The sequence below is a fragment of the Gekko japonicus genome, unplaced genomic scaffold (assembly GCF_001447785.1).
Source record: "Gekko japonicus isolate JY-2015 unplaced genomic scaffold, Gekko_japonicus_V1.1 scaffold163, whole genome shotgun sequence".
Taxonomy (NCBI): domain Eukaryota; kingdom Metazoa; phylum Chordata; class Lepidosauria; order Squamata; family Gekkonidae; genus Gekko; species Gekko japonicus.
This window is the reverse complement of record NW_015161950.1, coordinates 397000-413396: the sequence shown is the minus strand read 5'-3', so window position 1 is coordinate 413396 and position 16397 is coordinate 397000. Positions and strand designations below refer to the sequence as shown.

Genomic DNA, 16397 nt, shown 5'->3' with positions numbered 1-16397 from the left:
CTAGCTTGACTGCCGGGGGAGCAACCAACATGGGGCTGTGTACAACCAACATGAGGCCAGTGACAAGGCATGGAGGTAGGAATCAAGGCAATCTGTTCTTGTAACGAATACAAGCTTTATTTCTACAGGCACAACACTAGAGCAAATACAGTTTACAGGACAAGGGTACAGACTAAGAAAAGAAATCAAACATGGAAAGGTTGCTAACCTACTTGAGACTTACAGATCCCAAACAACTGATCTCTCCTCCCCACTGGGAGATTCAAATGGGTGTACACTTAAAAAGGATGCTGTCCTTCACATGATCACACTTCCCTCACGGTCACACACACACACACACACACATGCACAGAAGGAACAGCTCCTTTTTAGGTCTCTCTCCCAGATGTATAGATGGGCCTTAACAAATCTGGGTCTTGGGTTCTGGAAGGAAGAATCTGCCAGAACCTGCTCAGCCAACGGAGAGGCATTAGTACATCCAAGTGATGTCATGTTTTCATAACTGGCTGTAGAACTATCCCTATCCGGCAGGATAAGATTTTTCCCAGCCTGGTGTCACATCAAAGCTAGTCAGTATTCATAATAGTCATGCTCCATCTGCCCACATTCATGAGACAAGCTTGTGGGATTCTTGGGCTTGCCCCCTTCCTTGCCCATCCCCCCCCTTCATGCTCCCCTTGCACACAACTCAGTAATTCGAGAATTTCATTCTTGCAGCAACTCATATTGTTGTTAGATCTGAACCAGAAGCAATGGTTTCCTCTCTTCCCCACTATCCCAAAACCATGGTCTGATGGTTCCTTCATGCAGTGACAAAACATGGTTTGTTGTACATCTGAACTATGCCTCTATGTTTGAAAGTGATCATCTGACAATTAAAAAAACCCCACCTTGCATGTAGAAACTTGGAATGTCAGGGATAAGATTAGGCTAGAATTCTTCTCCCTGACTTGATAGCTGTGAACTATAATAGCTTTTAACATAGTGCATTCTATCATGCATTCCACTCACATCCCACACATGCATTCTAAGATGGTACAGACACTGTCACGAGGACTGTACAACATGCCCTTGGTAAATGCTTGAACTAATTTTAAATGATGTCAAGTAAAAAGGATGGGCATTATTTTGCTTTGTAGCACTTAAGGAAACTCAGAATGTGTTGCATTCCTCCTAGGAAACGTCATTGCAGTCTGAGAACCTGTGATTTAGAGTTTCTCAATAAACCATTTTGTATAGGATGGTTGCATATTTGTATCACAAATACCTAAAGATGAAATGGAAGGAAAGACATTCATATTACCTCAACCTTGCAGTCAGTCCACTGGCTATATTGCCATCGATAGCAAGGCTTGACTGGACAGGGTTTGAATTGCTCCATTTGTGACGGACACGGTCTCCCGTCACCTTGGAAGGGCTGGATAACCATTCTCCTTCGTATCATCTTTCCTTCAATGCAAAGAGAGAGACCAAGAAGCAGTAATGTAGCAAAAGCCTGTGACTTGCTTTAGTCAGGAAAAGTTGGCCCAAAGAGTTCTAACGAATAGGTTTTGAACATGTGTGTATTTTCGCATGGCCTAAAGTAGATGTAGCAGGTGGATCCACGTATATTGATTCACATATCCATTCATTCACATTTAAATCAAGAGCGGCATTTTTTGGCAGAAAATTCAGTATGCAGGTGAATGAAACCAAACCCTGCTTTACCTGAATCTTCTTCAATGTTTGATGCATTTATTTTCTAATCCAGCTCTGATGTTGGAAGTGATCCAAGCTGGAAGCAAAATGCATAGCGCAAACAATGAAGCACAGCATGGGAAGGAGCATGGTTTAGCTCCATCACTTCCTATTCTGGAACAGAGAGTACTCCATCTTTCTGACACAGAGAGTACTCCATCTTTCTGTGTTATTCCTCTGAGGATGCCAACCACAGCTCCTGGCGAAACATCAGATCCTACAATGCCAAGACCATGGCCATACAGCCCAGAAAATCTACAATAACTAATTAAAGAAACCCAGACTTCCACACCCAAATTATATATGAATAAGCAGACATGTATACATGTGCCTTTCCCTCCATCACATCTACTTGGCATAAACCAAAGAGAGAACAGGTGGAATTATGTGCTACATCGTCTAGACAAATTAGAGGATGACAGCTGTTAGCTACACTGGCCTGGTTGGCCCAGGCTACCCCGGCCGCATCAAACCTCTGCAGTTAAACAGGATTGGCCCCGGTTAGTACTTGGATGGGAGACCACCAAGGAAGTCCAGGGTTGCAACACAGAGGCAGGCAATGACAAACCACCTTTGAACATCCTCTTGCCTTGAAAACCTCACCAGATCACCATGTCAGCTGCAACTTGATGGCACTTTCTACCACCAACTGTTAGCTGGTGGGTGACAAAAGTCACCATATTGCTTTTTAACAGTTATTTTAAAATAGACTTGGGGGCATAGACATGGCTATATTTTGTTCATAAAATCAATATATTGATATATTTTATTTATGCTGTATGAATTAATTAAAATAATAATAATAACTGGGGATAGAAAGTACCCTCGAGTTGTAATTGACTTATAGCAATGATGCAGGGTTTTCAAGGAAAGAGGTGTTCAGAGATGGTTGGCCATTGCCTGCTTCTCTGCAGTGACCCTGGACGTCCTCCCATCCAAATAGTAAGAAGGGCCAATCCTGCTGAGCTTAGAGCTGACAAGATTGGGCTAGCCTGGGCCATCTGGGTCAGGGCTAATAATTATTATTAAAAGAAAATAAGTCCTACAACCTCAAAGAAGCTATACTTAGGACTTAATTACAAGACTTATAACTGCCTAGCTGAAGATCTTAAAATCAGGAAGCAAATGGAGTTCTGCTGTTTTATACTCTTTGTCTCCCTGGTCATTTTTTATAAACAAAGAATTTTCAAAGAAAAGAGAACGTGTCACCCAACTCTTGAAAGAAAATTAAAATGGGATGGGTTTAAGCTGCCATTAATCTTCTGGCCAGCTACATGCTACCCCAGCTTGTTTTAGAAAGGCTCTATTTCAAGTAGTTACGTAACCTACCTCCCCCTTTTGTAGTCCTTTTAGCTGATTCTGTTTCTTTCTTCCCAAGGTATTAAATTTCATTACCGAGACAGATGGTGCAGTAGTGCTGGCACAAGGACTTTCTTGTGCTTGTGGAAGTGTAGTAGCATTGAATAGCTTCTTCACCAGCAACTGCCCTGCACTAAAAGCTCCAATGAACCCTTATTTTAAAGGCCCGTGCGGGGTCTGAACCAAAATGTATTGTGAATACAAGCAATCAAAACCCTTTGTTAAAAAGCTGTAACAGCAGAGTAACGACAAGAAAACAATGAATCACAATTTCTGTATAAAATTGTAATCCTGTTTGTTACAGTACTGGGACGATCAAGGTCCTTGCCTCCTACCATCTCCGTCAGCTTTTCTCTGGCCTAAGGAGCTTTCCTCTGACAGAAGTTGCTATTCTGACAAAGAAAGAGCCAGTTCCATCAGGGGAAGGCTTCAAATCTGGCTGAACAAAACAATAGGATGCAAGCCAAGAACGCTCAGGTTAAATTATTTCCTTAGTATAACCGAATGCTACACTAAGGAGATGATCAGCAAGCTTTTCTTGAGATTCCACTGAGTGGCAGCAGAGCAACGTGTTTGCCTGGTTTCCTTGGTCAGCAGCAGTCATTGCAGAAGTTAGCTGGTAGCAGCTCTTTTGAGATCACATTAACAAAGTTCTTTTATATCACTCTGAAGAACAAGCCAAATGCTCAAAATGCCTCCTGCACCTGTTAGAATCTCATTTCTTTTTCCTTTCCTATTTTGTGGTGCTGGCCCAGTGGTGGGTCTTGTTCACTCTGTTACCTGCCAAGATGTGTTTGGTGGGATGAATGTTCACAGCCAAGAGTCCAGAACATACACAATGTTAATGTAATGTGTTGCATCTCCCATTGAAATACACAAAATGAACTACCCTTTTAAATATATTGGACTCAACATTCACCTTTTGCAGTGCAATCCTAAGGATGCTTTTCTGGGACTAAGCCCTATTGAATAGACTGTAGTAGAATTCAGAGTAGACCTGCTTAGGATTGCTCTCTTGATAACTGATGTCCACTTTGTTACTGGTGTGGGTTTTTTCACCGCTATAACATTTCAACCACCTCAGACCATAGGGTCCAGAGGCTGACTCCTGATTTTTTAAAGGGGTTAATAGGGAGAAGAAACTCCTCTATATGTTTCCCCTCCACTAAAATTTATTTATAGAATTTGGGTTGGATCCTAGGACTCCCTTCTAACAAGTCTCCTCCAATAGAATTTCCTCCATCAGAGCAAGCCTTTCACCATTAGCAAACGCCATTCTCCATTGCAGAAAGTCTTTCCCTCTAGAGAGAAGACTTAGCAGAAGAGAGGCATAGGATTCACCTTAGCAGAGGGCAGTCATGGGACTGGATTGAAGAGTAAAAAAAAATATATTCCTCCTTATCTTCTTGCTAATACATCCCTTGTTTTTCTCTTTTCTTAAGATTCTGCAAGCAAAAACAACCAGATGTGTACATATAACCGTATATTGTTGAGAGCTGAATTTGCAGGAACCAACCACATTGCCTTTTTGTTTTTCCCCTCTTATTGGCCTTAATGAATTGTGAAGCTTATATCTAAATCTGCTTTCCGCTTTTTTTTAACAGTTGCATTTATCTTTCACCATGTCTCACTGTTGTGATTCAAGTCAGAACTGGATTTTAACAATCCTGATCCTCTTAGCGCAAGCACAGCATCATAGGAAAGAAAGCTTGCATGTGGACAAAGCAGACCTCACTGACCTATGAATCCCTTCATCCAAGCGATTGCACCCTTTGTTTTCTTGTTGGATAGATATGATCTGATTCATTTTTAAATATGTATAAATGCCATTCAAAAAAGTTGCTTCCCAACTAACCAGAAAGGCCACAAGTCTGAGAGCACTCAGACCACGGAGACCAGTCAGACAGCTGGCAGTTCACAGGGCACTCCACCACACAGGATGTGTTCATATGCCACGTCTTTTCCAACCCGAGCTGAAAAGGAACAACAGAAGAATCAGCAAGCAAAGAGAATGATGTCCATTCTATTAAGTAGTGAGGGAACCACTGTTGACCACATTTTTGACTTAAAGGAAATGATTACAAATGATAAAGGAGACAAACATTGAGTATATATTTATTAGTTAGGAAGGACTAGATCTTTTGGAGACATTGCAAATAATAGTGGAACATTCCACTTCAGCACAAGGAGCCTTCTCCTGATGCAAGAGACTCTCTTGGACAAGCCTCATGTTGGGGAAGGCTCCTTACGACAAAGGAAAATGCCACTCCCTTCTAACAAGTCTCCTCCAATAGAATTGGAGAGAGTATCCAGCTCAATAACCTTCCTTAGAACTACCCCAATTCGTTTAAAAAAACCAATGCTTTTTTGCGGCAGTCAACATATGTAGGGACTGTCTTCCAAGTGAGTTTTATCCTGAGCAGAGCTTCAAAGGCTTACTCAGTTAAAAGTTGCAAACAGCCACATTGATCCACACAAAACCCAAAAACATGAACAAAATCCATGGAATAGCTTTTATTAAAACCAACCAAACTGATGCAAAACATTGTGCAAGCTTTTGAGCTCACCTGAACTCTTCATCAAACTGTATTTGGTAACATCTAGCCTGATCAAGATTTTTGGTGAACTCAAAAGGTTGAAAAATGTTTTGTGTCAATTTGATGGGTCCTAATAAAAGGCATGGCATGGATTTTACTCAGTTAGTTCCCTGAACTTGAAGAAAGCTAGTTATCATTCCCAGTACCAGAACTGCTGTATTTGTAAGTGTCCAAAGACCAATGAAACAAAGTACAAAGGAGACAAGCAGAATTCTGGCAGCTGGGAATAGTCCAATAGACATCTTTTCAGCAGATAAGACATGAGACATATCACTGGAGAAAAGGTAGGATAAAACTGTAACAGATAGTCAGATACTGGGAGATCTCCGACTGCATCTTTACTGTGTTTTTAAGAAGTAAACCACAGATGGCCTTTCCACCTGTGCACAGATTTACCCACTGCAAGCCACCTCCATAGTACTGTAAGCCCTAGAAAAGGGGAAACGTTTTTTCCTTCCAGCATTAACAGCAGTGCTAGAAAGGTGGTTTCACTAGACCAAGGGTTAAAGATCTCTCCCTACCCCACAAAGACTCCATCTGAATTGTAGCCACACAGGGCTGAAATTTGGTGTTTAAAAACTCTGGGAAGATCGCATCACAGATATCATGGCCTCTCATCAAGTTAAGCTGTACAGCCAAGGTCTCAGTCAATGTTTTTCTCAAGTGCACCTGTTTCACAGTGTGCCATTTCAGAAGGAGATGGCAGTTCACATCTCATCCCAAATAAACAAACAAAACCTGCATACTGAAAAGTACTTGCCAAAAAGGGTTCTAGTGCTTTCTCCCTGACATACTTATTTTTCTGTGTTGAGGGTGGTTTTTTTGTTATGGACAAACAATCAACCTCATGATCCCCTGACATGGCATTGCCCAGAAACAGATCTACTATCTGATCTGCCCTTTGTGAAAAGTAGGTGTATACCTGCTGAAATAGTGCAGAGGTGAGCTAGCTTTGTTTTGAATGTTGGCTGAATTCATGATAAGGCTCAAGGACGCTACCAATGGGGAGCCACCAAACGCCATCTCACAGCATGAGAAGGACCATTTCAATGCATCCTCTGTTTGTGTGTGTGTGTGTGTGTGTGTGTGTGTGTACATGCATAAACAAGCAAGTGTCTGATACTAAACAAGAAGTCTTTGTCTAAGCGCAGCAGGAACTATATCCCATAGGCCGGCCTTATTAATAAGGAAGTGAAGCTTACCAGTAGATAACACAGAGAGAATGATGATGGAGAGAAAGCTTGTTTTAAAACTCTTCTGATTTGTAAATGGAGGTAAATGAGCAACAGTACACATCTACATATTTGAACAGCATGTGGCCTGTCCTGAATTTGGGTGATTTGCATTTCAAAGGCCTCGAGGAAACAACAAAACGTGTTTTGTGATGTGCTAATTTTTCCACACTGAGCAGAGACTTCATGTCCTCCTGTTCTTTGAGATTTCCTTATAAACAACAACCAGCATTGAAAATATGCTCTACAAACTCATTAAGACTGGGAGTAATAAGAATAACAAGACTGTTCATTTAGCAGATTGATTGAAATTTATGTGCGATTATCGAGGCTTCATTAGAACAACAACAGATGATCCAAAGGGGCAGCCATCTTAGTGTGTTGCAAAAAATTAAATTAAATGAGAGTCTTAAAGTCTAACATTCCACCATAAGATTCTGTGGACTTGAGCCCACTTCACCAAACAGAGCTTTATCCTGTTCCTACTGCAAATGTAAGCAGCATGTGAAGATAACAAACAAAAAAAGGAAATATTTTATTGTTCTCTTGAGAGTATGTAAAACTGAGGATAGTTCTACTAGTTAATCAAGACTGAAAATTAGTATCAATTAATTATGTACTCCTGGGAAATAAGATCTGAACTGTAGACTGTGTTACTTCAGAAAACAATTTTTTATTGTATAGCTTCTCAAAAGAAAATAGCACACTACTTAGATATAGAAAGAATACTTGGTTTCTAGGATGAGGTTTATGTCATCAAATGCCATTAGTCTTTGCCTGATTTGAATCTCAAATAAAAATGTAATAACATAAAAGTACTAATATGGGAATGTATAATATGCATTTTAACCACATCAGAACATTTTCACTTAAAAGCATTCTATTTCCATATGGATTATTCAAACAAATTTTCATTTTTCATGGTGAATCCTTTTTTCTTGAATAATTTCCTAAGAATAACAATTACATTTGTAAATTTATGTTCTGTATGGAAATAGATATTTCCCCCATAAAAGGAGACAGCAAAAATAACAGTATAAAAATTAAATGGGGAGGGCATGCACTCAGTATACTACTTTGAAAAATTATGGAAAATATATGGAAAATGAGCCTGCTTTGGCAGGGAGGGCAGGGTATAAATCCAATAAATAAATAAACCTGCGATAGACAGGTTAGGTTCCATTTCTCCTTAAGGGTGACAGTGGGAGCTGATGCAATGTTAAAAAGAAGGACAGTTGAAAACAGCATTTAAAGTTCAATTGAAAACAAGCTTTGTAACTTCTAAACTTTCTTCAGTGTTATGTTCAAATGATAAATACACGTTAACATCTTGTTTACCTCCACAGGCTGGTTGTCTCAGGGAAAGAAACGCATGCACACAGTCACACACAAGCTAAGATTTCAGTCTATATATACCTTAGGATATGAATAAATAGTGGCAGCCAATGCTCCCTCTAAGCTGTGGAGTCTTGTGAGCAAAAATTCTACTTCGTGAGCTGCTGGCATTAAAGTTGTGAGCAAGCAATTTGGCTACTGCATAAATTAGTTTGCTCTGGAGCCATCTTTCCTGAGCTAAGACAGAAATGTGTGAGCCGGAGGCTGAAAAGCTGTGAGCTAGCTCACACTAACTCAGCTTAGAGGGAACACTGGTGGCAGCATGTGAATGAAACCACATTTGAGTCTCCAATCTCAATAGCTCTGTGCAGTATTTGAGTAGAAATGGAGGCTTGATTCCCCACTCATCCACATGAAGCCTGCTGGGTGACCTTGGGCCAGTTACAGTTCTCTCAAAACTTTCTCAGCCCCACCTACCTCATGAGGTGCTTGTTGTGGAGAGAGGAAGGGAAGGAGATTGTAAGCCACTTTACAACTCCTTAAGGTAGATAAAAGTGGATATAAAACCCAACTGTTCTTCTTCTTCAGGGCAGAAATCTTCTTTGCTAGATTTCTCCTGACCAGTCAGCATTCTATTATCAAAATTGGCAAACCCCAGGGCATATAAATATAAATTATGGGGAACTGATCTGCAATGTCTTGTATTCAATAAAGCTGCAACTTTGCTTTACTGAAGACTGAGTCTCTAACTCATTTCTCTCTTGGTAAACCTGAAGCTTGATAAAAAGAGTAAAGGTTTCCCTTGCTTGAAAGCTAGTTGAATCCGACTCTAGGGGGCGGTGCTCATCTCTGTTTCAAAGCCGAAGAACCAGTGCTGTCTGAAAACTTCTCTGTGGTCGCGTGGCCAGCATGACTAAATGCCGAGGCGTATGGAACACTGTTACCTTCCCACCAAAGCAGTACCTATTTATCTACTTGCAATTGCTTGCTTTCAAACTGCTAGGTTGGCAGGAGCTAGGGCCACAGATGGGAGCTCACTCAGTCACACAGCACTAGTGTCTCAAACTGCCGAACCACAGACCTTCCGGTCTGCAGCTCAGCATCTTAACCTATGAGCTAAAACTGTCGAGGTTTCAGGAGGAAAGCCTGATCACCTTTCTTTTGATTTCCAACACTCCTAGACTTTATTTCTCCTAAAGCCAGCATAGTTACTTTGATTCCTAAAAAGTGGAAAGATTATTAAAAGATGTTCACAATGCTTTCATTGTAATGTAGATGTCTGGAGCCAGCACCTGTCCTGTCCTCAGCCAAAGCACCTGTGGCAAAAACGGAGACTTCTCCAGTGCTGCAAGATCCAAGCGGGACCCATCGACCTCCCTCATACCTCAGGCAGCCATCGTCAGCTTAGCCAGAACTCCCAGGACAGGACCTTGAGCAGCAGGTAGCTTCAGCAACTGGGCATGGGCCTTGCTACCTCCCTCCTAGGCCCCAGAACTTTGGGTATTGACTTCTGACGTGCCTGATGCCAGGAAAACAAAGAAGATCCTGGGAGCAAGCCTCAGAGGCCATCAGACCAGCCAGCAAGCATGGAGGCATCTAGCAGAAGCCCAACCATAATAGTCTGGGTGGAGCCTGGAAGGAGCCCAGCCATGCAAGAACCTGGGAGGAGCCAGGAAAGGAAAGCTTGGCTGAAGGCCCCCTAGAAACTGGCCAGTGAGACAAGGAGGGGGGGAGCAGTAATGGATGAGGAGATTGGGGGAGTGGTGCTCTGACCTCTGGTCCAGATAATGGCTCAGGCCATAGGCACAGGAGCAGGGAGGTGGGGCTGATTGACGGGGGCAAGGAGGAAGCATAAATGGTGGCTCCACAACCAGGTCATGGAGTAGTAGAAAAGAAGGAATGTGCCATACTTTGCAGGAAAACTGTTCCAGGAAAGACAGGAGTTGGGTGGTACAACCCTGTTGCCCCCCTTTCCTATTCTGAAGTTGGTAAGACCCCAGGGAAGTAAAGTAGCAATATTGCTAAAGGCCAGTGAGGGAAGAGCCTCATGGCAGAGTAACAAGCTATTCATGGTGATTTACATTGACACATGGCTGTTACAGCATACTGTGAGCCTTCTGGTTGTGTGAAAGTTCACTAAGTTCACTTTTACTCTTCTTCACTGAGAGGACTGTGAACAGGCTTAGCAACATGATTCTCCTGTTAATCTGGTTAAAAGGGGTTTTACGGGCTGCAGTTATTGGATCAATAGCTGATCTTTCTGTGTTAGCCTTTAAGGTGCCACTGGACTCCTGCTTTATGTCCTCATATGTTAGAAACAGATGTGCTTGGGTGTTAAACCCTGTCAGTGGGCCACCGTCTCATATAAAGATAAAAGTCTATCTGTATGCTTATTATTTCATTCCTGAATGTAATGCTTGTATGCCTACTGGTATTATTTATAATTGTGACAGCACTGTCAATTATTTTCTTCCATCATCATACCTCTATAAGACATACCACTAACAAATGCTATTCTTGTAGAAAAGAAATGGAGGCTGGGATATATGAGACTTGGATGCCATTCCACACCACCTCCACTCCAGCACAAGAAAAATAAGATTTCTGGAACTACTAAGGGTAGCAAAGTAGCAGATCTTTTGCAGACATAATCCCATATAGAACAGAATCCCTACCTGGTAGAATGTGCTCCTGTATGAGATCAGGGCCCTGCGGGATTTATTATAATTCCACAGGGCCTGCAAGACAGAGCTCTTCCACTGGGCTTTTAGTTGACGCAGTGGGCATTCCCCCCCAACAGTGTCCTGAATTTGAACAACCATCTGAGAACTATACCACCATTTTCAGCTGCTGAGTTACTAATTAGATTCTGCACGGTATTTTATGATTGTATGATTATTGTATTATTTTAATCTTGTGTCAAATGGGTTGTTATTGTATATTGTTTTAACATTTGATGGCACCCACCCTGAGCCTGCTTGCAGGGAGGGTGGGATACAAGTTTAATAAAATAAATAAATAAAAATAAATATATAAAGTTTGCCAGTGAAGATAGAATGACAAACTCAGGTTTGCCAGAAAGGGGGGGAAGGAAGAGTATGTTGAGATGGAAGAAGGAAGAAGGTAAACAAAGGAGTGCGGAAACCTGAGTCTTGCTCTGTCATGATCTGGGCTGTGCAAGCAAGGCCTAGTAGGCCCAGGGAGCCTGGCTAGCAGTGGGAGGAGGCCAGGCCTACAACTCCCAGAACCCCCTGAGAGGTTTTGGAGCCAAAATTAGCCAATCACAGAGAAAGGGGACTTATAATAAAAGAACTGGTGCAAGAGGAGAAGCTGCTCTTCTTCCCAGGGGACAGGGCCAGAAAAGAGGCTGCTGTGGGGAAGAAACCCTCATCCTGAGGGAAAGGTGAGTAGTCTAAGGCCACTGGAGATAATGAGCTAGGGACAGTATATATTTAGAAGCTTTAGGGCATTTGGTTCCTTTTCCTTTCACCCCCTTACTGTTATTATTCCTGCACCTTGTTTGTTTGACCTCCTATAAAATAAACCTTTCCCTTGTTATTTACTCTGCCTGGTCCTCATGCCTATTATTTGGCCAAAAGGGAGGTCTGAAGGTCTTGGGAGGGTGCTCTGGGCCTTCTCAAGGGATCCTAGATCCAGAGTGGTGGCAGCGTCAGGTGACACCCCACCTGAGCCGTGAGATTCTCATATAACACCAAACCACTAAATGTGAACTGAGTTTATGAATGCTACTATGCTTTAGAGCAGCCTAGGAGAAGTATTAGAATGTTGCTGTCCAACTGCTACTTTCCCTCTGGCCTTGATAGGCCCTCTAGTAATTTGATCCATTTGTAGCTAACTCATATTCCTCACCCTTCACCTTTATGTTCGGCACAATGGAACCCCCCCCCCCCCTTTCAACACAGAACTCATGTTCTTTATTTGTGAGGGCACTATTCCCAGCTGGGCCCACCTTGTCTTAGCCTTAGTGATCCATGGGCTCTGGGCTGTGGTTTTCTGATTGCCCACACATAGCTTCTTAAATGCACAGTGATAAGTGGGTATTCTGTGATCCACTCGCAAAGGTATTGAACACAAAAAATGTATATCATCTACACTGAAGAGGCAGTGAACAACAGGCATATTAAACAACTAAATAGTGGTAAAATGCTTTGCTGGATGAGGGTTACTTTTGCAAGTGGGCTTGTGTAAGGAGCTGAACCTCTTTGTTAATGCTACAGGTTCTTCAACATTTTTAAAGAATTGTCTTTCCTGAAAAGCCGGTACTTCTAACCCCAGATGGAAGAGGAGGGAAAGACATTGAATAAAATGATACTGGCAGATGTCCAAAGCATTACAAAGGAATCACTTCAAATTAGAATGATAATTATCATTCTGATTAAGATTTATTATAATTATTCACCTTGATTGCTTATTGTTCCCAAACCATTACTTTCAGGAGATAAAAAAAATTAGCATACCTTTGTGGTTGCACACTTAGGCAAACAGAGGAAATTAAATGACAAAATCACTGATTATGGAACAGGCTCATTTAAGGGGTACTTAATAGTCCTTGAATAGCATTGGGAAACATCTGTCAGAGCGATAAGCTGCATGAGGCACATAGCCAGTTGACTCAGGTCTGAATGAAAGATTTTCACGATGGGAATATTTACAAAGCCAGAGGAGAAAAAGCATCCACCTACCTCTTCACAGAATTTCAGGTCAACCGATTTGCCATCACTGCGAATACAATCAAGCATTCTTGTTTTGACCCCGTTACCACAGACAGCTTTCTCACTCAACTGACATGTACTCCACTCTAGGAATGAAGGAAACAGAAGGGCAGGAGGTGAGAAGAATCTTGTTCCACTGGACCAGATTAAGCCCCGAGGCAGTAAATTTCAGTTCTCCCCTGTTAATATTTTATTCCATTTCACCTTTAATTCAGATAACCTAATTTTGGATTCTTAATGCCCTTTTTACCTTTACAAGGATGCTTAGGAAACTACAGCCAAAAAAAGAGAGATTACTCTAAATATAATACATTAGGGGGAAATTGGGAAAAAAATGTATTTTATTATCTACTAATATCAGTGATTTAGTTTTTCACAGCAAAACCAAAAAGGGGTCCTGCGGTACCTATAAGACTAACAGATTTAATGAAGGATATATTTTCATGAGCAAGAGCCCATTTCATTCACTTCACACATCAAAAGAAGTAGGCTCTAGCCTAGCACAGAGAATCTTACTCTTCAATAAATTTGTTAGTCTTTGTGCCACAGGACTCCTTTGGTGTTAACTGGTGCCAGTACCTGTCACATTGTAATGATAGTGGAAACAGTTCTTGTTGAGATTGCACAGTTCTGTCTCCACAGAGGGAGGACAGGCCTTCCCTTCCTGAGGTTGCCTCATGACTTCTGATGACCGTTCCCTCACTCTGCTTCCATTACATGGCTGAAAGAGAAAACCAGAAATAATTTTCCTTTGATCTATGTAATATACTTAGCATTTAAAGTGTATTTTAAGAAGTCTTTTAAATTATCATATAAACAGAAAATAATGACTTCATTCTATTATGTAACCTTAAACAAGTAAATAAGTGTGCTTGAAGGTCAAGCCCCATAACCTGGAACAAGGGTTGCGGATAGCCACCATGAGTCTCCAGGCAATAATTCCTTCTGGACCACTGTCACATCACCCAGTCCCAATTCAAACATCATGTGAGAACAAACTATCTGAGTTCTGTAGACCCCAAGGTGACCTGTGACCCTGGAATGTTGTCCCTCATACTTACCTACAGTCTTGTTATCTGTTCCTTGTATGGCTTTAGAAGGAAATTATATAAAGATAGTAGTGTTTCAACAAACTATCAACAGTGAAGAAAGCAACTCTATTAAGTAGGTAACTTCACTATTAGTTCACTAAGGCTTAGGTCCAAGCATAAGAAATCGGCACCATGTCCTGAAGCATGTGAAGTAATAACAAAGAAGAGATGCCTCTTCTTAGCATATGCTGCTTAATTAAATGATTCTGAAGAGCAGTAGTTCCATTCATTATTTGAATACAGACAACAGAGACCAGACTGGTGTATCTGTTCTTTCGGGCAACAGCCACATTTTAACATGATAGGGAAAGCTATGTATTTATTAAGTTGTCCACTGATTCACATTTGAGACTAAAGAGGGTCTATTCGTAACAGAAAATAGAGCGAATCCCCGCCCTTTCTCCCATCTTACTATATTGCGTTCTGTTCCTTGAAACATTTTTCTCCCATCCTTGCTGTATTCTGGTATCCTAGTTGGCTGGAAGAAAAATCCTTCAAGCAATGGAATGCATCAAGAAAAAGCAGAAGAGGGAGCAGAGTTTAGCTCCTCTCTCCTGTATTTTCTGTTGTCTATAAAAATAGAATCTAGGCATTGTTTATGTAAACAGAGTGGACACGTCCATTTGGTTGCACTGTCAAGTCTAAATTGACCCTACTGAGTTCATGCTCCATTGATCACAAAAGCAGAAGAAATATCCTGTATTAACCACGGAGAAAATTAAAATATTAAGATTCTGATGTTACTAAAATTGTTACATTCAAAGTCAGCCATGTTCAAACATGGTTAGATGAAAACAGAAAAAATAAACTGAGGCACTACAGAAAAACCTCCTTCACCAGAGAACCAACAATTGCTCTTTATGAAGACATATTGGAATCTTGAGATTGGAAGGAAACTTGGGATGTTTGCTTAAGCTATTTTATTTGTCATGGCTGACATCAGTAGTTGACAAGGCCAAGCAGGTGTCAGGCCCCAAGGACTGCATAAGGACTCGCTGCTGCAACGGCACAGGGAAGAAGGACCACCAGGGAAACCACAGGATACTGCCCCACACCAGCCTGCTCCATCCTCCTTAGCCTCAAGGGGTGTGGTTAGAAGAAGTGGAGTGCCAAAGAAGCTGGAACAATGTCAAGAAAAGGAGGAGGAAGGGGTGGTACCAAAGGCCATGGGGGGGGGGCTATTACATTCTTGTCACTGAAGATCCACAAACACTGGGAGTTCTTTTGAAAATGCATATACATTTGTGTAAAAACATACTAATTAATGTACAGTGACGCAGAGTGAGACACATCTTTGCTGTCGCTGAATTGCTATTTCATATAGTAAGGGTGGAATCGGGTAGCCACAATTATGAAAAGTGTGGGTATTCTACTGACAGCTAGCAAATAGGTCTCTGGGGTTATGTCAGTGTTAAATAGACATTTCACAGGGAAGCCTGTATATAAATGACTATGTTGAGCACAAACAACAGAGGGTGAATATCCCCATCATGCCATTGCTGGAGAAGCGACATTGGACAAGAAGATGCGATTCCATAAGGCAATTCTTATTCCCCTAAACCGAAGCTAAGAAATTCTTTATAGCAGATGTCTTACCAAGGGACACCTAGACCATGGGCCCCATTCAGACAAGACACAGTCCTCTGGGCATGGCAATGTACACTTTCTAGCACCGAGAGGCATCTCTTCCTGGTCACACAGGTAGTCTTCAACAGTGTCTGAAGGGCCATCCACAGTATTTTGCATGCACCTGGAAAAACAAGATCATGCCTCAACATCTATGCAGTATATTTTATGGTGCTTACAGAAAGATGTTGAGGATAATTATAGTAGCCTGATAATAAATAATCATGTTTGTTGTTCACAATTTATACAGCGAAATCAATATATACAGCACTTTATGGCATGTGCATAAAGACAGGTCCCTAACAATGTAAGGTCTGACAAGGAGGAGAGAGTGGAAGGGAGAAAGGGATAAAAGAGATAAAAGGAAAGGTGAAAGACTGGGAGCAAATCAGTTGCACATATTTATACTTCTTGTGGTGAAGAATGCAAGTGATCTGCAGAATTACCCTAGAATTTGAAAAGGCAAAATCAACATTTAACAATCTAGAGACAGAATTAATGTAGAAACAGAATCCACTATCTGCTTCTGTTTCTCCATGTGTGTCAGGGATACTGTCTTTTAAATAATTTCACAGGCCCCTCTATTCATTTGACACTCTAGGGATGAGCATGCAATAATCCTCGCATGAGCTGTGCGCAATCTGCTGCAGTCCATGATAATCTGTGGATCAGGCTGAAGTACTATTA

At 41.5% G+C, this 16397-nt stretch overlaps 1 protein-coding gene across 1 annotated transcript in view; it reads right to left on the bottom strand.

The window, feature by feature from the left end:
• THSD7A (thrombospondin type 1 domain containing 7A) overlaps positions 1 to 16397 on the bottom strand; it is a 322475-nt gene that overhangs the window by 14269 nt on the left and 291809 nt on the right. Inside the window, exons 18-22 of the mRNA XM_015429430.1 lie at positions 15681 to 15834; positions 13573 to 13714; positions 12964 to 13079; positions 4952 to 5069; positions 1304 to 1449 (exon numbers count right to left, since the gene is read on the bottom strand). Of these exons, the coding sequence (XP_015284916.1) occupies positions 1304 to 1449; positions 4952 to 5069; positions 12964 to 13079; positions 13573 to 13714; positions 15681 to 15834 (676 nt within the window). The remainder of the gene's footprint in view (positions 1 to 1303; positions 1450 to 4951; positions 5070 to 12963; positions 13080 to 13572; positions 13715 to 15680; positions 15835 to 16397) is intronic.